We start from the raw sequence: 25,376 nt of genomic DNA, 5'->3' as shown, positions 1-25,376 counted from the left end.
GGGTTGTCAGGCACAAAAGTGTGTGGGCACAGAAAGGAGCCAGGAAGTAAGAGAGAGAAACGGGAGGCAGGCATGGAGGTGGATACGAAAAAGGTGACACAAGAGAAGAGGACCAGTGTATTGTGATGTCATTGATGTAGAGGTAAGCTGTCATTTTTACACACTGCTTTTCCCTTGTATAACTGTATACCTATCAATTACCTATAATAATAATTGTTACTATCATGTTTTACTATATAGAGTAACTTCTCTCCTGCTTGTTACCATTGCAATTTGAAATAAGAATTTTCACAGACACTAATCTTGATTGCTTAAAGAGGTCTGCTCAGAATGGAGTATCCACAGAAGCAGCAGAATGAATTTTTTCTGAATCTAGGCAGTGCTGGATCATGTTTGTCTTAAAGTCAAGAAGTTCTTCTGGCCTGCAGTCGTTATTTCAGGAGGAATGAAACTGTAATCAATACCAAGAGCTATTGAAAGTTGAAAGAAGAAATAATTTGAGGAAATATAAAATACAAAGCTTTCATACTTATATTTGCATCCCATTATTTAATTCTCTCAGTAATAATTAAAAGAACATAAGCACTTTACGAACCTTGTCTGCTGCTGACAGAGACGACGGAATCAGAGCCGTCATACAGAACACTGCCAATAAGGGAGAGCTCAAGGTCCGCCCAGTATATCCGCTCACTGAAATGATCCACGGCCAGCCCTGCAGAATCAACACACAAAGACAAATAACAGAAATCAACTTCATACAATTTAAAATTATGTTTTTGCTTCTTAATGTATAGTTATGATTGATGTTTTTCTTCAAGTACCACAGAAATTACAGTCAATCATTGTACTGTACAAATTAGAAAAAATGAAATAAATCTTATCTGAAATACAAGAGTATAGATGACATAGAATTTATGTAATAAAGTGTAGCAAAAATCTTATTCAGATAGGGAAAGCTACCCTAAGAATCCATCCTTTTCATACTTCACAGATTTTTTTAGTTATGGCTATTTTCTAAAAGACTTTTCCATGGTCTGTATCTTTGTAGTACACACATAATTAACTGATCTTTGTAGTATACACATAATTAACTGAACTTTGTAGTATACACATAATTAACTAATCATTTAATTAACATACAACTTTTAAAATAATATCGTATAACTGATTTTATTTTTAATCTCTTCATGAGGTACATTACTCAGTATAGAAAAATTTTATGAGATTAATTATAAGATATTTTCACTCATTTGGAGTTGTTCTATGTTGATGTGAGAAATCTGTGTGCATGATGAAGTTTAATAGACTAAATGTTGATGGTTATAGTGAAGAAGAATGAATAATAAATTCCTTAAGGTTCTAGTTGTGCTTAAATTTTTCACTCTAATATTTTTTCTTTAACCATTACTTTGTTATGAGATGTCTTATTTTTATTTTTATCATCAGTATCTGTTAGTGAATAACAATGAGATAAAGTAATATATGGTAAAAAAATGCTTTTCTCTTTATTCAATTTTATTTTATTTTATAATGTGATTGAAATCTGGCCAGCATCTTCTTGCAAAAATATTAACATATAGACTATTTTATGTAAGATTCCTTCAATATATAAAAAAGTCTTTATTGCTGTAGATATTTAAATTTTGTGATATAGCTTTTTTTTTTCTTTGGGGGGGGGTCAGAAAGACAGAAAGGGCAATTTAGTTGTTCATTGATTGCTTTTTCATATGTGTCTTGATGGGGGGAGCTCCAGCTGAGTCAGTGACCCCTTGTTTAAGCCAGTGACCTTGGGCTTCAAGTCAGCAGCCTTTGGGCTCAAGCTGGCAACCATGGGGGTTTATGTCAATGATCCCGCACTTCAGCCAGTGACCTCGGTTCTTTGAACCTGGGTCCTCAGTGACTCAGGTCAATGCTCTAGCCAATGTACCACTGCCTGGTCACTTGATATAGCCAGTCTTTAGATATGAGGTAGTATATACTTTGACAGTACAATACAAGTAAAATATTTTGACATATGAATGTTAACGAGCTTTTCCAATCAGGACATTTAATAAATGAGGTACACTTTAATGACAAGGCAACTAAAAGAAAGCTATTTTTGAATTTGTGCTAATTGTATGTATCTCTGTGCAAATGGTCCAACATTGAATAATCAGAAAAAGTAAAAGATCACGCTGAACATCATTTGGGACTAATTCCTCAATTAAATAGGTAGATCTAGCCTAAATGTAATCAAAATATAACTAAATATAAATATTGTTCTTCAAGCATGACATAAGAATGTTATATGTTCAATCAGCTTCAGAAATAACTGCATAATTAAAACAAATCGTCCATGTTTTACTAGTTTCTGCTCAAGGATTAATTTGCTATTTGGAGTCATGGTGGGAATTATGTTTCTGCTATAATTATGGGGAACATGAACCATAAAAAGATCTAGTTCCTGCTGCCACAGTTATATTTCAGAAGTGTTGTCTAAGAAGAAATTAAAACTTTCTTTTCTACCTGTGTAATTTAATAAAGAAGTGGTTAAAAGAAAAAACTATGCTCAACAAAATTGGTCTTTATATTTAAAAATATAAAATTTTATAATTGTAGACAATTATAGTGTGTAATCCAATTTAATTATCATATTGTTTTTTTTCAGATTCAGCAGCAGTGAAAAGTTCTCAGAAGTGTCATATAAAGAATTATTAATTAGGTTTATCTAAAACATACCCATCTTCATCAGCTCCAGTCACATACTATATTATTAAATGGAATTACATCTAGATAAAATTTATATAAAAAAACTTTTAAGTGAGTGGAATTTATTTTCTAAAAATTCTACAAATCGATTATTTTGATTTTTCCTTAATCCCTTTAATAAAACTTAAATTAATCCCTTTAAATTAAAAAGTTAATAAAGAGAGTAACTAGCTTTTCTCATTATATATATATATATATACGAGTTAAGTTTATATGAAAAAAACTAGTCCATTTCCATCTTAAACTACCACATCTTCTTTTTGTCATTACGAACCAATAATAAAACAGGAGAAAAATCAATTTCAAAGGAAATCAGTCTTATCTAAACTGAAGATGATTAAAATTTAGAAACAAGTCAATATAAGTACAAAAATCTTTAAATAAAATGCCATACTTATTCTAATAAAGCATAATGGAATTGCAATTTGGATGGTTCATAGAAGATTAAGTTATGCTCACTAAGTTTTAGGAATGCACAATAATGAGCCTAATCATGTAGTCATTTGCTTAATATCTTCCATGATACAACTACTACTACTATATTTTAGAGATTTTTTAAATGTTACTTTGGTTGAACTCTGAAATTTTCAAGATTACCTTCCCACTAGTTCCTTATTTCAACTAAGGTCTTAAACAAAAAGGAAAAAACAAAATCTTATGATAAGTTACCATAGTACCAATATAATATTTAACAGATAAGATTTAGAGAGAGCAATATATTAAAATTACTCTGTTTTCAAAAATAAAGATAAATATTATATACATTTGTGTTAAAGGGAAGCCAAGATTTTTAAGGTAGTAATAACCATCAAATATGCACTACTGTATTCTTAATTTAAGAGGTGATGAGAGGTCTAAAAAGTAAAGATATTTACCACTGTATCAAATTTATTTTCAATAATTGTTAAAAGTATTTTCTGAAAAAAGTTGCCTACATAGAGTCTTAGATTCCAAAAGCACATTAAAATTATTTCCCATCTATATGTACATACATGCATATATACCTATATGCATATGCACGTTTATTTATGAATGTTAATAAAATAAATGCATCAAAGATTTGCAAAATAGTCCTTAAGTTTTTATCCATTTTTTTAAAATTAGAGATCTTTGGTTGGCCAAGGATGAAGAATTTGCTGAATGAATCAAATATTTTAAGACTGGTCCAAGGGCCAGTGTTTAATTCTTCATTCTCTCAAAAATTGCCATTATAAGTGAAGAGACAAAGGTAACATAAATAAGCTTCTACAAATCAATGTGGTACTTAAATCAAATTTATATAATTCTACATACTTTTCTACTAGAGGAAAAACTGGAAGCTAGTCCATATTTTACTAGTTTCTGCTCAATAATTACATCCATAACACACCTCCTGACAACATACTCTGCCAAGTATTAGGCATGGGTATAGAATGAAACAGATTATATTCCTATTCTCATGGAGCATACTACTCAACCACATCACAACTGATTGAAACAGAAGGTGGATTATTCTTCCTGTCTTTAATATAGTGTTTAATAATAAAAAACAAACAAACAAGTTTGCCATTTATTAAAAGAAACTTTACAACCATATCATGCATTACAGTGTTAAAATTGTAGGTAATCATTGCTTCATTCATATAACTCATAATTATTTTAAAGCACACTAATTACAGGTAAGATACAAATTATCAATACTTTTTGTAGATGAGAAAATTGATGCTCAAATTATATGCAGGCTGCTCAATTTTGAAGAGAATTTTTTTTTTCTTTATTCATTTTTAGAGAGGAGAGAGAGAAACGGGGGGGAGGAGCTGGAAGCATCAACTCCCATATGTGCCTTGACCAGGCAAGCTCAGGGTTTCGAACCGGCGACCTCAGCATTTCCAGGTTGACACTTTATCCACTGCGCCACCACAGGTCAGGCGCAGGCTGCTCAATTTTGACTCATATAAATGGAAGGCTATGCTCTTTCTACTACTTCATATTTCCTCTATGTAAGGCCCTATACTATATTCAATTGCACATATCATCTTCCTTTTGAAACTCTTCCATCAGCTTTGATAACACTAAATCCTGTTGCTTGACTCATTGCTCAGACAACTTCACAGACTTTACTTTTGACCTTAATCTTCTAAATCTAAGCATCTCATAAAATTCTATCCTAAGAAGTCTGTTTGTTTCCCTCTCCCTTCTCCATTTTAATAACTCCACCAACTTTAAATACCAGCATTCTGTTGCTAATATTCTAAATTAGATTTCTACTTCTGATTTGATCTCCAGAACTAAAATTTTTATTTAATGTAAGGTATTTCCATCTGATCTCCAGCTTGGGTTGGATCCACACCTGCAACATTTATTTGCCTGTGGCTGAGTGACAGTATCGTATGGTCTGTGTTCAAGTGCCACCTTTTAAAAGTTCTAACCTAATGACTTGAAAATGTTATGCTTCAAACTAACCTCCCCCATTCTTGACCCTTCTTACTACTCTACTTTTCTTCATAGCGCTAAATATCTCAGAACTTACTTTATAATTTACTTTTTAAATATCATATTTCTACTGTTGGCATCTTAGCCTTTGGCTCTGACTAGAAATTACGCACTAGAACAGGGACAGTAAACTGTGAGTTAAAGCCTATATTCCAGGTATCTAGAATCATGCCTGACATATACTAGGCACATGATAAATATGAGTTAAGTGAGTAAATAAATGGTTCCTAAGTGCCCTACTCCTGTGAGTAAGGCAAAAGTTCTCATAACGAAGTTGCCTAAAATAAAACTCATATATGCCCTCTAAAAATGGAATAGAAAACCTCAAATCAACCACCTTCTTGACATGTCCCTATGGATGTCTGAGCAGCTCCTGTTACTTGCTTAACATGAGTCAATGGTCTTTGTCATGGTCTCTAAGAGTCTGCCTGGGCTGGCCCTTAGGCACCTCTACAAGCCTTGTCTCATACCACTTTCCAACTTCTTTATTATGCTCTTTGGCTTCCTTTCAAATCCATTTCCTACCTCAGGGCATTTTGACCTCTTCTTTACTCTGTGTTGTAACATCATTTTAAATTCCATCCTTTCACATTGATTGTTCTGAACAATCAACTCTCCTCCCAAGTATATTCAGCGACACCGGTGCAGCACAACACTCCTCTTTATCAGAGACATTCACACACAAGTGCATGTGTGCACTCAAACGCCATTGTTGGTGTTGTTTTGGACTCATCCCACATTAGACTATAATATCCATGAGTGCAGGGATCTATATTTCAGATGACAAGTAGTGCCTGTTTATAGTGAGCAACAATGTCTTTTGAATGAAAGGAGGTATGAAAGAAGGAAGAATACAAGAAGATGCTTGTATGAATACTAATTTACTGGATAGTTTCTATCCCTTTCTCTCTTCTTATACATAAAGGACAAAATTCTACTACTCTAATTCTGCTTTTTCTTCCACTACATCCTTTTGTTTTTACCTCACTGTTACTGTTCACTATTCTCTGCTCTCAGAGGATAATTCAGTGGACTGTTAACTGATCTTTTAGTCTCTGTATCTATTCATTCCACTGGCACAGTGATGCCACTGCAGTATGTCTGAAGGTCTACATTATTCACATTACTGTTTGACACCAAATTGTACAGTGGCTCATTAATTACTAAATAAAATCATGTCTAAACATCTTAGCTTTTAAAGTCCACTATTCTTAGCTCATGTTACATTACCTTCCCTGTTCCCTTCTAGGTTCATGATGACTCCTGTCATTGTGAGACATGCTATGTGTTCTGCATTGCACCCCTGGTTCAGGGTGCTATGTCATTTAATATACACAGCATTGTTTTAAGTTATTATCACTCCCTGGTTTGTTAATAAAGAATAAAACTTTGATAATAAGGTTATTACTGAGATCTCACAGCTAATTAGTGACTCCCTGAAATAACATTAAAAAAACAACAACACAGATGTATCTGGCTCAAAAAAAAGAAAAACCTTTATAAACACTGCACTATGTTGGGTTATCTGTCCATCTTTCAAATGTCTAAATGTTTGCACATTCTTCAAGCGCTATTTCAGGAGATACCTGTCACATTGTTTGTTTGTTTGTTTCATACTGGAGCTAGTCTTTCTTAACTGTGAACTTCTATAATAGTAGAAGGTATGTAACAATTCTCACATTTCCTCAAAACTGTAGTTACTTCTGATTATGTCTCAATATCTTTTCCAAATGTAAAAGTCATGAGAAAAGGAACTGTGCCGTGTTCATTATTAAGTCACCCATAGTGCTGAGCAGAATGGTTAGCATGTGGGAGTTCTTCAGCACATGTTCCCTCATTTAGCCCACTATAGGAGGCTGTGTGGTACCCAGCCCAAATCTCCTTTACTCAGCAGAGTACCCATCTCCAAGTTGCTGCCTTAGCATCTGAGGACTTACACTTGCCCTCCTTTCTGCAGGGGACTTGGCTCAACTGACTGCACAGCCTTGCTTGGGAAGTTAGGGCCCAAAGGCCAACCAATGACTGATGGCAAATATAAAAAGATGATCTTCTTGCCTGTTACGGAATTTATGTTCCAAAGCACATCCCCTGTCGCTCAAGCTGAGACTAGACTTCACCTGAAGCACAGTCTTTCTGGGCTCCATCCCTTCCTCCACCTTTTACAGGTTTCTCCTGAATCACACTCCCTTCATAAACCACCTTTGCAAGAATTCCTATCTCAGGCTCCCTTCAAAGCACTCTCTGACGTGCCATTCTATAAACTGCTGCCACATCTTTCTTTAAAATGAAAATATTATATAGATTATGATTAAATAAGGTGTTAACATCAGAGAATTTTTGAAGTGCTTTTTAACTTTTTTATAAGTCTAAAATTAGTGAAAAATAAAAAGTTAAGAAGAGAAAGTACAAAGGTCTTTAAACAATGAAAATAATGTTTGGGCAGATCCTGTCACTCTGCTTGGCACTCTCTCCACTGGCTCCCCTTAGAGCTAGAACAGAATCCGGGCTTCCAGTGTGTCCCAGGTTCTAGATGACCTGCCTCTGGCCACCCAGCCACCCTCATGCCTACAATTCTCATACGCTTCTGGGCATGCTGATATTCTTGCTGTTTTTACACAGGCTAAGCACCTTCCTAACTCAGGACCTGCTGTTCTCTCTGCTTGGAAAGCTCTTTGTTCACATAGTCATGACTTGTTATAACTTTTAACTCAGTTATATGTTCAAATATTACCTTTCTAGAGATCTTTTTTCTGATAATCAGAACTAAGATGGTACCCCCCATAACTGTCCATCCCTTAGTATATGTTTTCTATACAGCAATTTTAACTACCTGACATGATACATTATATATACCTTATTCTCTGCAGAAAGGTAAGTTTTATGGGAGTTGGACTCTTTTCAGAAGGGTAAGAACTTAGTTCTTTTTTGTGTGTGAGTGTTATATTTTTTTAATTTTTTTATTATTAAATTTAATGCAGTGACATTGATAAATCAGGGTACATATGTTGAGAGAAAACATCGCCAGATTATTTTGACATTTGATTATGCTGTATACCCCTCCCCCAAAGTCAAATTGTCTTCTATCACCTTCTATCTGGTTTTCTTTAGTAACTTATTTCTTTAGCATCTGGAATAATTTCTGGCACCAGGTGAGTGTTCAGTTAGTATTTTTTAAGTCATTGAATGAAGAAACACTTATGCAAATGAACTGAATCCCAAGGACTGCTCATTCCCATAAAGAGTAAAAGCAGTCTATTAGGAGGAAAAAGCACAAGGCACATTACAAGTTAATAAGATTAAAAGTTAAAAAGATATAGTGCCAAATACTATAAAATTTCAACTACAAAAATATTACAAAGCATAACTGTTAAATAACATGTGCTATAGAAAATATAATCTATCCTTTTGATGGGGATGCAGTAGGTGGGGTTGGAGGGCACAATAGCCACGAGACTTTTGTAGTCTGATATGTTTTATTGAGGAAGAAGTGCTAAAATTAAATCTTACAGGATGGACACGATCTAGCTAAATATACTAAGTTGGGAGGGCACTCTAGATGGATGGCTGGGAGAGAAATGGAATGAGGCAAAGAGCAAGGAGCCAGAACAAAGGCCTGAGCCCCTGAGCAGTCCTCAGAGTACAAAGAGTTTGGGGATGTAGTGATGGCATGGTGGGAGGCTGATTAGTCAGAGTGAGCGCTGAGAATTAAAAGCAAAACATTGTCAAGCCTTTCTATCACAAAAATAGTTTTCTCAGCTCTTTATTTATTTTCTAATCCTCTAGTAATATTACCATCTATTTCAACATCATTAACATATATCTGTAAAAATACCCTAATATATTGCTATAAACTGTCAAAGTTTCATGCATGTAAAATCCTACAAACAGCCTTAAAACTTGGGAAATTTTCAAATACTATGCCCATAACATCATGATAAGAACCTGACTTTCACGGTTGGAAAAATATATCATGAAATGTTAATGACTTTCATAAATTCATACTACAAATTATTTTATCTGCTTGCAAAAATGGTTGTATTGCCAATATAACTAAAAAATTGTAACACCAATATGCTTAAGTACACTGCTACACATTTTAGACTGTCAAATACATCATACCTGTGGGTCTTTGTAAATTTTTCTGTACTAAAATCCTTCTCAGAGTGCCATCCATGGCTGCTTCTTCAATATGGGAGTGGTCCCCCACAACAGTCCAATACATCATCCTGAAAAGATAGGTCTGGTTGTTTAGCCCAGGTATGGTACTGTTATACCTAAACTCTACTGCAAAGCACAGTGTTTCTTCAGATCATGTGCATCTGATTCACACCAGAGGCCCTGAAAAAGCAGGTTTCTAGGCCCAAATCTAAAGCTACAGAATAAAAACCTCCAATAGAGGGTCCCAGCAATCAACATTTTAAAGTCATAACTATGAACTAAAATTTTGGAGACACTGATTAATAATGTGCACTATAGTTCATTATTTGATAGTAAAAGTTAAGTTCAATTTTGAAAAATTCATTACCGTTTTAGAAGAAAAGTATTTCTAACACTTGAAACTATCTTCTTCCCGTGACAGAATATTCATTTTATTAGAAATGCTACATCAATGTGTTCTTCCCTTATAATTTTTCTAAGTAAATAACATTTGTTTTTTTTTACCCAGCATCCTGTAATTCACTTTATGGATAATCAGGAGTTTAATTTAACACTTATCTACTTTTTTTTTGGTTATTGTTTATAAATATAAAAGTAAAAGAGCAAAAAAAAATTCAAGTAAATGAAAGTAAATGGTTGTTCTAAATTGCTTAAATTTGCCTATACATAACGTGCCTTTGTCTTTTATTTCCACAAACAGCTAAAACACTAATAATCTACACTAAATATGTTTAACATGTTTAATGTTAAAATTCAATATCAGATTCAACATAGTGGTTATGTGTTTATCACATTAGCTTTATAATTCTGAAATGCACACATAAAACACAAATACACACACAAATTGAATGTGTAAGTTTGCAGCCTTTCAAAAAAACCCAAACATTTGCACCTCAATTTGGTGTAAAAATAGCATGGACATGCTTCTGTACAAGAGAAATAGAGGAATTTTCAAAAGTCTTGTGAACCTATTATGTGTTGAGCATTCATTTCAGAAACATAACTGCAGCACACAGGTGCATCTCTAAAAATGGATACTCATATAAAGAAATATGAATAGCCCAGTCATTAACTTACCCTCTCTTAGGATTTACAGCAATAGCATAGGGTTCTCCAGCCATATTTGTTAAGAGTCTGGTGCAGTTGGGGCCATTCAGCTGTCCTACATTGATAGAGTACCTCAGACTTGTCCAGTGAGTGGTGTAGTAACTGAACCAGTGCATTCTAGAATGATCAGTCCAATAAATATTCCCTGCAACCCAGTCAACTGCAATATCTCTGGGTCTTTTAAATTCAGGGCACTACAAGAAGACAAAAACAATAAACCATTCTTATTTAAAAAAATAAACTGATGAAGTTTTCTGTATTTACATGTGTGTAAGAAAATCATATTAACAAGGTCAAGTGTTAATTGTTATAAGGATTTTAAATATACCCAACATCTATTCTTAATAGTTGTAGGTGTATAATTTCAGAAATCCTTAAGTGTAAAACTCACAGGAGTTTTACCAATATCATCAACCCTGTTTATCCATCAATCTGATAGAATATTTCCAGATTTCTATTAGGTTAACCTGTGACATCTACCAGTCAGTATTCTTTTGAAAGGAACCATAATTCTGATGACTAACACCATAGAATAGCTTTAACAAATCTATATAAGTAGAATCATGCTCTTCTATTTGTGAAGAATTCAACAATTTGTAATTATTCAATATCATACCTGTGAAATTCATTCATATTGTTGTGCATGCTGGTTGTTAATACTTAAAAATTTTTATTTTTATGTAATTATCACAATTTGTTAACCATTTTACTAATGATGTTCATTTGGTCTATTTATGGTTTTAGGCCATTACAACCAAAGTCATGGATACTATTCTCTTATATGTGTTTTGGCAAACAAAAACACTCATTTCTATTGAGTTTCTAGCAAAAATTAGAATTGTTGAGTCTAAGGTAAAAATGTTCAACTTGAATAGATAGTGCTCAAATTTTTATTTCAAAGAGTTTTTACAATACACACTCTTTTTAGGAATTTAAAGAAGTTTCAGCTGCCCGGTATTCTCAGCACATATAACGTGATTCAAAAACTGAAAAAAAATTAGTACAAATTGACACATTTAAAGAGATAGAGAGAGCTTTTGAGGAAAGTTACAATCTCTGTCATTTATATTAAATCTGCTAACTTGGATTTTTTCCTTAATATTTATTATTAAATTATTGTGAGACAAAGGGATGAGAGGTCATTGAGAATAGACAATAAGGAAAATAATGTGTGCTCTTCAAATAACTTGGTCACTTTGAGGAAGAACTAGTGTAGTAATTAGTTTTACATGGCCAGATATATTGTGTATAACCAAAAGTGAGAAAAGATTCATAGGGGCATTATATCCATAATGGAAACAATTATTTTAAGGTATTATAAATAGACATGCAGGCGATGTGTAAGAATATCATTAGGACCTGGTAACCAGTGAAAATATGGGGTTCTGACACATGAAAGTTTCTCATGTGGTTTACTAGTAAACATTTCACTAAGAAGTGGACTTGGATTAAAAGAAAAGAAACTGAACTTCCCAAACAAAACGAGCAAGCAAACAAACAACCACATGGGAGTGAGAAACAGGAATTACTAATCACTGTCTGCTATGTGGTTACTGGGATTTCAAGGAAGAAAAACATGGCTTGAACTAAACACAGAACCCAGCAATTTCTAACGACCTTTATTATATAACCCCTTCACCTACTGGTTTAAAAACTGAAATTATAAAATTTTATAGTATTTTATTTCTGAACTCTAACAAAAAATACTAGGAATCTATTTAGCAATATCTCATACCTAACTGAAATTAAATAAAAAAAAAGCACTCTGCAGACATACTTTAGAAATGACATCTAAATAATACACATAGACGTAGAATATAAAATTTCTCTCAGCCAAATCACAAAATTATTGTCACGTGTCCCAGTAACTCTTTTTTCTTGTTTAGAGGCATTTAAAAGTAATTATATAAACAAATGACATGGGCTTGTCAGTGTAAGTCATAATATATATACAAACATGAGAGACAATGGAAAAAAATAATCATTATAATCTGGTTAGAACCTGTTGGAATACATTAACTATTTTCTAACTTCAGTAGAACAAAACTTCAGCATGCAGAAAAATATATTTGTTGTCTAATATGAGCATAGAAAAATATCTGTTTTTTCCATATGAGCTATAAATATATACATGGTTTTATATCATAATGGTATCTTGTCAAAATAGGACACATGTAATGAAAAGTTCCACTTTTTTAACATTTAGAATTTTCATTTTATTTTACTCATGCTTAAAAAAGTCGGATTATTTTCTTTTCCATACTACTATACATGTACTGCTGACAATCAAGAACCCAAATTCTTAATGTTGATAGAGAATTCACAAGTTTGATTTAGTAATGTTTTTTTCAGGCAAGTAGTCTGATAAAGATTTTACTAATGATAAATTATAGAAGAATTAATCAATATTTAAGTTGCCCTGTTAGGGTAAAGAAGACTGGTTAAAGAAAAGAAAAAAATGTTACTTTTCAATACTAAACACAAAAGATATTAATGAATTAAGACTTATTTAAATTTACACATTTATTCTCTGGTTCCTTGATCAAAGAATTCTTAATGTCATTCCATATCAATTAAAGTAGTTAGAATGTGAGGTGAAGGATGATCATATCTAAAAGTTTCAACTGAAAGTCATGAATTATCAGTGATAAGATGATTCTTATAAAATAAAGGCAGCAGGGTGAAAATGTTGTCAATGTTCATCCTCAGTGACTCAGAACATTCTAAATGCTCAATGATTTTCAACACTGAAGAGATCAGGATTGGGCCTTGGTCTGGTAGCTTAGTTGGTTAATGCATCATCCAGATATGCCAAGGTTAGTTCAATTCCCTGTCAGGGCACATATAAGAATTAACCAATGAATTCAAAAATGAGTGGAACAAAAAAATCTCTCTCTCTCTCCTTTCCTCTCTCTCTAAAATCAATAAATTTAAAAAAAAATTAAAGAGATAGAGATCAGGACTGAACAGAAGAACAAACAGCAAGGAAAATATGACCAAATTAGGAAATCAACCTTTATAGTGAGTTCCATAGGAATGAAATAGTTCCTCTTTATTGCTCACAGTTAAGTCAAGATTATGAATAGCATCTGCCATATAAAAGGGACCCATATTGATATTGACTGAAGAGTAGAAGGGAGAATTCCTGCTGGATCTTGATATAATGAATTGAAAATTCGGAAATGGTTCAAAATCAATCAGATAAATACAAAAAGTGAAAAACAGGAAAAGTAAGCAGGTTCTGGGAGTGGAGTAGAATCTGACACAGGAAAACATAAACAAGAAAAGTTTAAAATGTAGCTGACTCATTTGCCTCCACAGAGGTTGAAAACAAAACAAAACAAACACATAAACTTAAAAAGAAGAAAATATAAAACTCTCATTTGCCCTTATGGCTAGCTCATTAGATAGCTAGGCCAATGAACTAGAGCACTAATGAAATAGGTCATGTTGAAGAGACAGCAGAGGCATGCAGTTAACCTGACAACAAAAGCTATTGTTCACATTGTTGCACGGAGTACAAGACACAGTTTGACTGCATTTTCTTGAAGGATAATTTCTTTCTTTTTTTTTTCTTATTTTAATTAATTTTAATGCAGCGACATTGATAAATCAGGGTACATATGTTCCAAGAAAATATCTCCAGATTATTTTGACATTTGATTATGTTGCATACCCCTCACCCAAAGTCAAATTGCCCTCCGTCACCTTCTATCTGGTTTTCTATGTGCCCCTCCCCTCCCCCCACCCCCTCTCTCTTTCCTCACCCCCTCCGCACCCCTCCACCCCACCCCATGTTACCATCGCATTCTTGTCCATGTCTCTGAGTCTCATTTTTATGTCCCATCAATGTATGAGTTCATATAGTTCTTAGTTTTTTCTGATTTACTTATTTCACTCCGTATAATGTTATCAAGGTCCATCCATGTTATTATAAATGATCCGATGTCATCATTTCTTATGGCTGAGTAGTATTCCATAGTATATATGTACTAAAGCTTTTTAATCCACTCATCCTCAGATGGACACTTGGGCTGTTTCCAGATCTTCACTATTGTGAACAATGCTGCCATAAACATGGGGGTGCATTTCTCCTTTTGGAACAGTTCTATGGTGTACTTAGGGTATATTCCTAAAAGTGGGATAGCTGGGTCAAAAGGCAGTTTGATTTTCAATTTTTTGAGGAATCTCCATATTGTTTTCCACAAAGGCTGCACCAGTCTGCATTCCCACCAGCCGTGCAGGTGGGTTCCCTTTTCTCCACATCCTTGCCAGCACTTATTCTGTGTTGTTTTGTTGATGAGCTCCATTCTGACTGTTGTTAGGTGATAATTCATTGTGCTTTTAATTTGCATTTTTCTAATGATTAGAGATGTTGAGCATTTTTTCATATGCCTATTGGCCATCTGTATGTCCTCTTTGGAGAAGAGTCTATTCATTTCTTTTGCCCATTTTTTGATTGGATTATTTGTCTTTCTGGTGTTGAGATTTACAAGTTCTTTATAAATTTTGGTTATTAACCCCTTATCAGACGTACTGTCAAATATGTTCTCCCATTGTGTAGTTTTTCTTTTTATTCTGCTCCTATTGTCTTTGCCTATGCAAAAGCTTTTTTTTTTTTTTTTTTTTTTCATTTTTTCTGAAGCTGGAAATGGGGAGAGACAGTCAGACAGACTCCCGCATGCGCCCGACCAGGATCCACCCGGCACGCCCACCATGGGGCGACGCTCTGCCCACCAGGGGGCGATGCTCTGCCCCTCCGGAGGGTCGCCATGTTGCGACCAGAGCCACTCTAGCGCCTGAGGCAGAGGCCACAGAGCCATCCCCAGCGCCCGGGCCATCTTTGCTCCAATGGAGCCTTGGCTGCGGGAGGGGAAGAGAGAGACAGAGAGGAAAGCGCGGCGGAGGGGTGGAGAAGCAAATGGGTGCTTCTCCTGTGTGCCCTGGCCTGGAATCGAACCCGGGTCCTCCGCACGCTAGGCCGACGCTCTACCACTGAGCCAACCAGCCAGGGCCTGCAAAAGCTTTTTAAGTTTGATATAGTCCTATTTGTTTATCCTGTCTTTTATTTCACTTGCCTGTGGAGATAAATCAGCAAATGTATTGCTGCGAGAGATGTCGGAGAGCTTACTGCCTATGTTTTCTTCTAAGATGCTTATGGTTTCATGACTTACATTTAAATCTTTTATCCATTTTGAATTTTTTTGTGAATGGTGTAAGTTGGTGGTCTAATTTCATTTTTTTTGCAGGTAGCTGTCCAATTTTCCCAACACCATTTATTAAAGAGGCTGTCTTTACTCTATTGTATGCCCTTATGTCCTTTGTCAAATATCAGTTGTCCATAGAGCTGTGGGTTTATTTCTGTGTTTTCTGTTATGTTCCATTGATCTATATGCCTGTTCTTATGCCAGTATCAGGCTGTTTTGAGTACAGTGGCCTTGTAGAATAACTTGATATCAGGAACTGTGATACCTCCCCCTTTATTCTTCTTTTTTAAGATTGCTGAGGCTATTAGTGTTCTCTTTTGGTTTCATATAAATTTTTGGACTATGTGATCTATATCTTTAAAGTATGTCATTGGTATTTTAATTGGTATTGCATTAAATTTATAAATTGCTTTGGGTAATATAGACATTTTAATGATGTTTATTCTTCCTAACCATTATCACAGTATATGCTCCCACTTGTTTGTATCTTCCTTGATTTCTTTTATCAATGTTTTATAATTTTCCAAGTACAAGTCTTTAGTCTCCTTGGTTAAATGTACTCCTAGGTACTTTATTTTTTTGGTTGTAATAGTGAAGGGGATTGTTTTCTTAATTTCTATTTCTGACTGTTCATTGCTTGAATATAAAAATGCCTCTGATTTCTGAGTATTAATTTCATATCCTGCCACTTTGCTGAATTCATTTATCAAGTCCAGTAGTTTTTTGACTGAGACTTTAGGATTTTCTATATACAATATCATATCATCTGCAAATAATGATAGTTTTACTTCTTCTTTTCCAACTTCTATGCCTTTTATTTCTTCTTCTTGTCTGATTGCTGTGGCTAGGACTTCCAGGACTATGTTGAATAAGAGTGGTAAAAGGGGGCACCCCTGTCTTGTTCCTGATCTTAAGGGGATTGCTTATAATTTTTGCCCATTGAGTATGATGTTGGCTGTGGGTTTGTCATAGATGGCTTTTATCATGTTCAGGTATGTTCCCTGTATTCCCACTTTGTTGAGAGTTTTGATCATGAATCGGTGCTGAATTTTATCAAATGCCTTTTCTGCATCTATTGAAATTATCATGTGGTTTTTCTCCTTCCTTTTGTTTATGTGATGAATCACATTGATTGATTTGCAAATATTGTACCAGCCTTGCCTCCCCAGAATAAATCCCACTTGATCATGGTGTATGATTTTTCCATATATTGTTGGATCTGGTTTGCTAATATTTTGTTGAAGATTTTAGCATCTATATTCATCAGGGATATTGGCCTATAATTTTCTTTCTTTGTGTTGTCTTAGCCTGGTTTTGGAATCAGAATTATGCTCGCCTCATAAAAGGAGCTTGGGAGTCTTCCATCCTTTTGAATTTTTTGAAATAGCTTGAGAAGGATAGGAGTTAGTTCTTCTTTGAATATTTGGTAGAATTCACTTGTTAAGCCATCAGGCCCAGGGCTTTTCTTTGTTGGAAGTTCTTTGATAACTGTTTCGATTTCATTTGGTGTAATCAGTCTGTTTAGGTTTTCTGATTCTTCCAGATTGATTTTAGAAGATTTTATGTTTCAAGGAAGTTTTCCATTTCATCTAGGTTGTCTAGTTTTTTGGCATACATTTATTCATAGTATTGTCTTACAATATTTTGTATTTCTGTTGTGTCAGTTGATATTTCTCCACTCTCATTTCTAATTTTGTTTATTTGAGTCCTCTCTCTTTTTTTTCTTGGTGAGTCTAAAGGTTCATCGATCTTCTTTGCCTTTTCAAAGAATAGCTCCTAGTTTTATTGATCCTCTGTATTGTTTCTTTAGCCTTTATGTCATTTATTTCTGCTCTCTTCTTTATTATTTCCTTCCTTCTACAACATTTGGGCTTTACTTGTTGTTCTTTTTCTACTTCTTTTAGATGCAGGGTTAAGTTGTTTATTTGAGCTTTTTCTAGCTTCTGAAAGTGTGCCTGTAGTGCTATGAACTTCCCTCTCAGTACTGCTTTTGCTGTGTCCCATAAATTTTGAGTTGCTGTATGCTCATTGTCATTCGTTTCTAGGAATTTTTTATTTCTTCTTTGATCTCATTCTTAATCCATTTGTTATTTAAAGCCTGCTATTTAGTTTCCATGTGTTTGAGAATTTTTGAGCTTTTCTGTTGTGGTTCATTTCTAGTTTCATGCCGTTGTGATTGGAGAAAGTGCTTGATATGATTTCAATCTTCTTAAATTTTTTGAGACCACTTTTGTGCCCTAACATGTGGTCTATCCTAGAGAATGTACCATAAGCACTTGAAAAGAATGTATATTCTGCTGTTTTAGGGTGAAAGGTTCTGAAGATATCTATTAACTCGAGTTGATCTAGTGTGTCCTTTAAGTCTGCTGTTTCTTTGTTAATTTTTTTTTCTTGAGGATCTATCTAGTGATGTTAGTTGGGTATTAAAATCCCCTACTATTATAGTATTGCTGTTGATCTCACCCTTTATATCCATCAAAGTCTGCTTTATATATTTAGGTACTCTTATATTAGGTGCATAGATATTTATAATAGTTATATCTTCCTGTTGGATTGCCCCCCTTATCATTATGTAGTGGCCTTCTTTATCTCTTACTATATCCTTTGTTTTAAAGTCCAATTTGTCTAATATAAGTATTGCTACCCCAGCTTTTTTTTCATTTCCATTTACATGAAATGTTTTTTTCCATCCTTTTACCTTCAGTCTATGTGCATCTTTTGTTTTAAGGTGTGTCTCTTGTAGACAGAATATGTACGGATTTTGTTTTCTTATCCATGCAGCTACCCTATGTCTTTTGATTAGATCATTTAATCCATTTACATTTAGGGTTATTATTGATATGTAGTTGTTTATTGCCATTTTATTCTTTAAAGTTGTATTCCTCTTTTGCTATATTCTTTTCCCACTTTGATCTGTTTACATCATGCCCCTTAACATTTCCTGCAGCATTGGTTTGGTTGTAATGAATTCCTTGAGGTTTTTTTTTTTTTTTTTTGTCTGGGAAGCTTTTTATTTCTCCTTCAATTTTAAATGATAGCATTGCTGAATAAAGTAATCTTGGTTGTAGGTTCTTGTTCTGCATTACTTTGAATATTTCTTGCCAATCCCTTCTGGCCTCAAGTGTTTCTGTTGAGAAGTCTGATGTCATCTTTATGGGGGCTCCTTTGTAGATGATAGCCTTTTTTTCTCTAGCAGCTTTTAATATTTTTTCTCTTTACCACTTAGCCTTGGTATTTTAATTATGATGTGTCTTTGGTGTAGGTTTCTTTGGGTTTCTCTTTAATGGAGTTCTCTGTGCTTCTTGAACTGGTGAGAGTTTCTCTTGCATTAATTGAGGGAAGTTTTCAGCTATGATATGATTGAACAAAGTATCTATCCATTGTTCTTTCTCTTCTTCTTCAGGAACCCCTATGATGCGAATGTTATTTCTCTTTATGTTGTCACAGAGTTCTCTAAGAGTTTCCTCAGACTTTTTGAGTCTCTTTTCTTTTTTCTTTTCTGTTTTCATGCCTTCATTCCAGTTGTCCTCCAACTCGCTGATTTGATCCTCAGCTCTATCCATCCTCTTTTTAATTCCTTCCATTGTGTTCTTCATTTCTTATATTTTATTTGTCATCTCCGACTGATTCTTTTTTAATATTTCAATATCCTTTTTTATACTTGCTATTTCTTTATTTAGGTGTTTGTAATGACCATCCATTGTTTTTCTAAGATCCCTAGGCATCCTTACAATCATTATTTTGAACTCCGCATCTGGAAGTTTGGTTATTTCCATGTCACTCAGTTCATTTCCTGGATGTTTCTCTTGGGGTTTCATTTGGATTGCACTTCTCTGTATTCTCATTATATCTGTGTGTTTTGTTTGTAGAGCTGGTTGAGTATAGGCTTGGTGTTGTCTGCCTCCAGTTTTTAATTGTGTTATTTCTAGGTCTTCTTGGGTTGGCATCAGCTATTATTTGTAATCCAGTTTTGGATTTGGGCCACTTCGAAGTCTTGATTTGTTTGTTTTCTTAACAGGTGATTGTCTTGTTTGCTGATCTCAGCAGGGGGCTTACTTGGAACTGTATTCAGGAATGAAGTGGCTATAACATGAGACTCTCAAATCCTCTTCTGCCAGTTAATCTCTCTGGGATTGGGTTGCTTTCTCAGTTTTAGTAGGGGAAGGTGTATCTCAGATCTCTATGGATACCTGAGTTACTGACCCTCCTCTCCACTGCTTGTTTTTAGCTGTGCCTTGTTGCGCTGATTTGAGCTGGAGAGATGTCTGGAGATCTGTGCCCTGGAAACACTGACTTTTGTTTTGTGGAAGGATCAGCCCCTCCTCCAGCTATGGCCACCTTCAGCACTGAATGAGTGAGCTTTTCACATCATCCCCTGCATTCCTCTTCCCCTCACCGTCTGTCTCTATCTCTCCTCCCTTTCTTTTTGAAAGATAAGCTGGCCCTTTCAACCTTCCTCATTCCCTGGTCACCAGGAAAGTGGCTGTGAGTAGTATTTACTGTTCTTTTCCTTGCAGTGAGATCTCTTCTGGGCTCTCAGCCTCACCGCCCCCTCTGTTTCTGTAAGCAGGGGAGATTCAGACGCTCCCTACCAGGTTTTTTGTGGCTTCTTCTTTGCTCCTTGGTTTTTGAGAGCTGTTCTTGTAGTCCAGATTTGGTTTTTCAAGCTGATTTTCATAAATTAGTTTGTAATCCAGTTTGGTGGTGTGAGCTAGGAGTCTGTGCATCTGCCTACTCCGCTGACATCGTCAGGTCTCTCAATAATTTGTTTCTTAATAGGCTCCCCAAATACTCTGTAGAATTTTAAAGCCTGAGGCATTCTTTTTCATAGAGATATATTAGTCAAATGAATGAAATACCTAAATCTTACAAACTGGCAGTTCAATTGTAGCAAAATCAGAGCGTACTACTTTAAACAACTAATCCTATAATGCTGTGGACTGGTAGGTATCTGTCATAAACCCAGCCTCAATAAACTAAAAGTGATAATCACTGGAGACATTTATTTTTAAAGCAAGGAGAGAGAAAAACCTAGCATTTGACCTATGGAAATATTACCTTCCTTTTTAGTAAAATCTTAGAGTTAGCAATATACTTTAAGAAAACATAGTTAACACAAGATAGATTAAGTTGGTCACATATTTTATTTGTTTGTAATTTTTTTATGCATGTTTGTGTAAATCTAAAAAAAGGAAATTCAGTTCGTTTAATTAAAGTTAATTATATCTCCTAATGTAGTACGATTAAAACAAAGTTGTAAAGCCACTCTAAAAAACATGTGTATGCATGTGGGAGTGTATGTCACACTATTTACGTTATTGATTCACAAAGTATGAGTCAATAAAAACTTATATTTAGAGCTACAATGTGTTAGGGGTCCAAAACCACTGCAGAAATAAAATTCTGGCTTCTATTTATAATTTCTTTTAAAGAAGGAATTATTTCAATTGAATCATTTGAAAGCTATAATTTTCTATATTAGGATCATGTCAACATGGTACAAACTCTTGCTAGGAAAAAAAAGAAACCAAATAAGAACATTTAATTCTCAAAAAATGTTAAAAAATAGGCCATATTTGTTTCTGGATTATAGATTCAATATTTTCTATGTGACTTTATTATTTATAAATATGTTCAGTGTTCTAGTAACTTATTTTTTATTATTTACCACCTTTTCTCCAAAAAAGCAAACTGGTTCTCAAAACCTTCACTCACACTCTTTGTAAACAAAGGATATCATGGAAGATGAGAAAGCATGCTAAATTTAAAGTCAGGAACTGGGCCTAAGCCCTAGTCCTACTTTCTCTATATATTATATAGTATATAAAAAAGCTTTGGGGTTATCTGTAAAATTTTGGATTATCTGTAAAATTTTTAGCTTCTAAATACTAAATTATATAACAGTTTAAAATACTACATATTCTATGTAAGACTGCATTTTATATAGTCTTAAGTATGTATTTAATGTTAATTATGAATTGTCACGCATTAGTCAGTAAGGTAATAATGTGCAAGTATTTAATGAGGTAATTTTTATATCATCTTCCTATTGAGTGACCTGGAATTAAGGAATTAAGTTAACTTCTGACTTTTACATTTTAAATAAGCATAACACTTAAGATGTATTAAAGACTTATCTAAAAGCATAGATTGTAAAATGATAGGTTGAGGACTAAATTTAAATTCAAGTTAAAAAAAACTTTCAGATTCTGACTTTGAAATTAAAGATATATCACTTTAAAAATTTACACTTTTGGCCTGACCAGGTGTTGATGTGGTGGAAAGAGCTTTAAAATGGGATGTGGAGGACCCAGGTTTGAGACCTCAAGGTCGCCAACTTGAGCACGGGCACATCTGGTTTGAGCAAAGCTCACCAGCTTGAGCCCAAGGTAGCTGGCTCGAGCAAGGGGTCATTTGGTCTGTTGTAGCCCCCCAGGCAAGGCACATATGAGAAATCAATCAATGAACAACTAAAGTGCCTCAAGAATTGATGCTTCTCATCTCTCTCCCTTCCTGTCTGTCCCTTTCTCTGACTCTGTCACACACACAAAAAGAAATTACTGGCCTTTAGGGTGAGATGGATAAATGTATCACGTGACTGAGACAAGCATCAAGAGTGAGTCTTAGATGGATGTAACAGAGGGAATCTGGTCATTTTTTTAAAAATAAAACATCGTTTAGACTTAAATATAAATAAAACGGAAATAATGTAAGTTATTTATTCTTTCTCTGTGGACCGGTACCAAATGGCCTACGGACTGGCACCAGTCTGCGGCCCAGGGGTTGGGGACCACTGTACTAGATAACTAGATAACTGTTAGCACATGGATGGATATATGCTAACTGTGAAACTATTTATAGTCTACAAAGAGGTGAGGAAAGTAGAAAAGAGGTGTAATTTCAATATTAGGACAGAAAAAAAATCTAGCAAAAGAGACTGAGAACAACAGATAGTATAAAAGAATAACTATATCAATGACTGATTTTAGGACCATTTTTATTTCAGGGTTGTTATTATATAATCTGGTAAAACAAACTAAACAAAAAGACCTACCTAAGTCTTGACTGGAGAAACTGACATTTTTTACTATGTAGAGAAAGGGTTTTCAATTCTAATACTTTTGACATTTTGGTCAGGAATAATCTTTATTGTGAAGGACCTGTTTTTATACCCTGAAGGGTGTAAAGTAGCCTTCCTGGACTCTACTTCACTCCTTGCTAGCAGCAGTTCCCAGCTGGGACAATTAAATATATCTCCAGGCATTACCAAATTTTCTTAGGGTGGGTGGAGAAGCAGATGGTTGCTTCTCCTGTGTGCCCTGACTGGGAATCGAACCCAGGACATCCACATAAGGGGCCGATGCTCTACCACTGAGCCAACTGGCCAGGGCTATCTACCACTATTTCTAACTGGGAACAAATCCTCCTAAGTGGTCTATGTCTGGTTGAGCTTTACCCCACCAAATCCATTCTCTACATAAAAAAGCAAATTCTCTTAGATATAAATAAAATGACCTACTTCTTTTTTAGGTCCTGCTCAAATCTCCTCTCTTTGAATGGACCTTTACTGATAATTTTATTTAAAGAATACTTATAACATCAGAGTGCTTCTTTCTTAGTTCATTACTTATTTCATTCAATATACATTCTAAAATAATAATTTTTATATTTATTTATGTGTTTAATTGATTTTGTTCCCCAGAATCTAAACTTCATGAGAACAAGATTTGCTATGTCATCATTATTGTATCCTGAGAATCTAGCACCAAACCTAATAAACAGAAATCTTTAAGAAAAGCTTTGGTTATGAAAGAATAAAACTTGATTGGTTTTCCTTATAATGTTATATAGTCCAATCAATAATTTCATCAAGATTATTAATTTTAGAATCATATGTTTTATATAGCCATATAAAATTTATATTCAGTAAAATTCTAAGTATTGACACAACTATTACAGAACAATTTAACTTTAACCAGTATGTATTTGATGAATGCTTATTTTATCCAGTCAACAACACAAAATGGCAATAATGTAATGATCTGAAAGTTTTAGATTTATTCTAAAGTATTTATAATCAATGATTATAGTTGTGAACTGGTTTGACTAATCAAGTGATTGTATTTTTGCTATGCAACTTAGTTCAATTTAGAATTATAATGGTTACAATTAATTTTTAATATTAAAAAATAAAAAAGGATGTAAAAAGAAACTATCAATTATTTCTAGTATCTAAATGTCCTAAAATAAGTTTTTAAAGATTTTGCTGCACCTGGCCAGTTGGCTCAATGGTAGAATGTTGGCCCAGTGTGTGAATGTCCTGGGTTCAATTCCTGGTCAGTGTACAAAAGAGAAGTGCCCATCTGATTCTCCATCTCTACCCCTCTCCTCCTTCTCTCTATCGCTCTCTCTCTTCTTCTGCAACCATGGCTAGATTGGATTGAGTTGGCTCTGGGTGCTGAGGATGGCCTTATGGCCTCTGCCTCAGGTGCTAAGAAGAGCTTGGTAGCTGAGCAACAGAACAAAGCTCAAGATGGGCACAGCATCACCCCTTAGTGGGCTTGCTGGGTGGATCCCAGTTGAGGCACATGTAGGAGTCTGTCTCTGCCTCCTTTCCTCTCACTGAATTAAAAAGTATATATGTATTGCTGCATACACACACACACTTAAATGTGAATACATATGCACACCTATACACTCAAGTGCATGTGTGTATATGTGCACATGCTTGTGATATATACAGATCCATATATTGGGTATGAGGTTTTAGCTAGTACTCCAATTAAAATTATTGAAACCCAGTAAAAATAATTTAATTGGATACTGCATTAAAATATTTTCCAGAAAAATAATGGCCTCATTGACATTTTGAAGAAAAGATATAGTTATTAATGAATAAAATTATAAACATGTTTATTCTGAACATTCTCTTTTGCATAATAGAAACTATGCCAAAAATAGTTTCTCATACTCATTTCTCAAAATCAGGTAGATCAGATAAACCATTTGTTTTTACTCAAGAATATTTTGTTCTTTAATGGTAAAAATCTAATCTGTATTTTAGTAATTTGCATTTTTACAAGCATTGACCTACTTTATGTGCTTGTCACCATGTACTTTACTGTACATCTTTTCATACTAGAAATGATAAATTGCTAGAAAGTATGTACAATTGTTGCATAATGTTAACATATTCTGTTCAGGCTACTAAAATTCAAATTCGGAAAGCTCATTATGCTTTGCATAAAGATTGAATCATGTTAGTCTTTTAGTTTTAAATTATTTAATTTTCTTTAAAAAAAAATTAGCCCACTTTGTATAGCCCTGGGGTTACAAAATCATAAAAATTCTATATATAAATAACTTAGTCTACATTTAAAATTAATTTTTTTAAAATTTTTTATTTATTTACTTTTTTAGATTTTATTTATTCATTTTTATTAGAGAGAAAGGGGAGAGAGAGAGGGGGAGAGATAGAGAGAGAACAGGGGTAGGAGCAGGAAGCATCAACTCCCATATGTGCCTTGACCAGGCAAGCCCAGGGTTTTGAACCGGCGACCTCAGCATTCCAAGTCGATGCTTTATCCACTGTGCCACCACAGGTCAGGCCTAAAATTAAAATTTTTAGTAATAATTACTATTTCAACCAGTTTTAGAGATTACAGAAGAGTACTGCCTTCATGA

At 34.3% G+C, this 25,376-nt stretch overlaps 1 protein-coding gene and 1 non-coding gene across 2 annotated transcripts in view; both read right to left on the bottom strand.

The window, feature by feature from the left end:
- The window catches only part of LRP1B (LDL receptor related protein 1B), a 2,131,860-nt gene that overhangs the window by 80,748 nt on the left and 2,025,736 nt on the right, over positions 1 to 25,376 (bottom strand). Inside the window, exons 78-80 of the mRNA XM_066281034.1 lie at positions 10,456 to 10,679; positions 9,340 to 9,446; positions 596 to 712 (exon numbers count right to left, since the gene is read on the bottom strand). Coding sequence (XP_066137131.1) covers positions 596 to 712; positions 9,340 to 9,446; positions 10,456 to 10,679 — 448 coding nt within the window. The remainder of the gene's footprint in view (positions 1 to 595; positions 713 to 9,339; positions 9,447 to 10,455; positions 10,680 to 25,376) is intronic.
- Positions 23,008 to 23,083, bottom strand: TRNAK-CUU (transfer RNA lysine (anticodon CUU)). The gene has a single exon. It is a non-coding gene; the product is annotated as a tRNA-Lys (tRNA).

Source organism: Saccopteryx bilineata, chromosome 5, assembly GCF_036850765.1.
Source record: "Saccopteryx bilineata isolate mSacBil1 chromosome 5, mSacBil1_pri_phased_curated, whole genome shotgun sequence".
In the NCBI taxonomy this organism is placed as follows: domain Eukaryota; kingdom Metazoa; phylum Chordata; class Mammalia; order Chiroptera; family Emballonuridae; genus Saccopteryx; species Saccopteryx bilineata.
The sequence above is the reverse complement of the archived record's forward strand: the minus strand, read 5'-3'. Positions and strand labels throughout refer to the sequence as shown.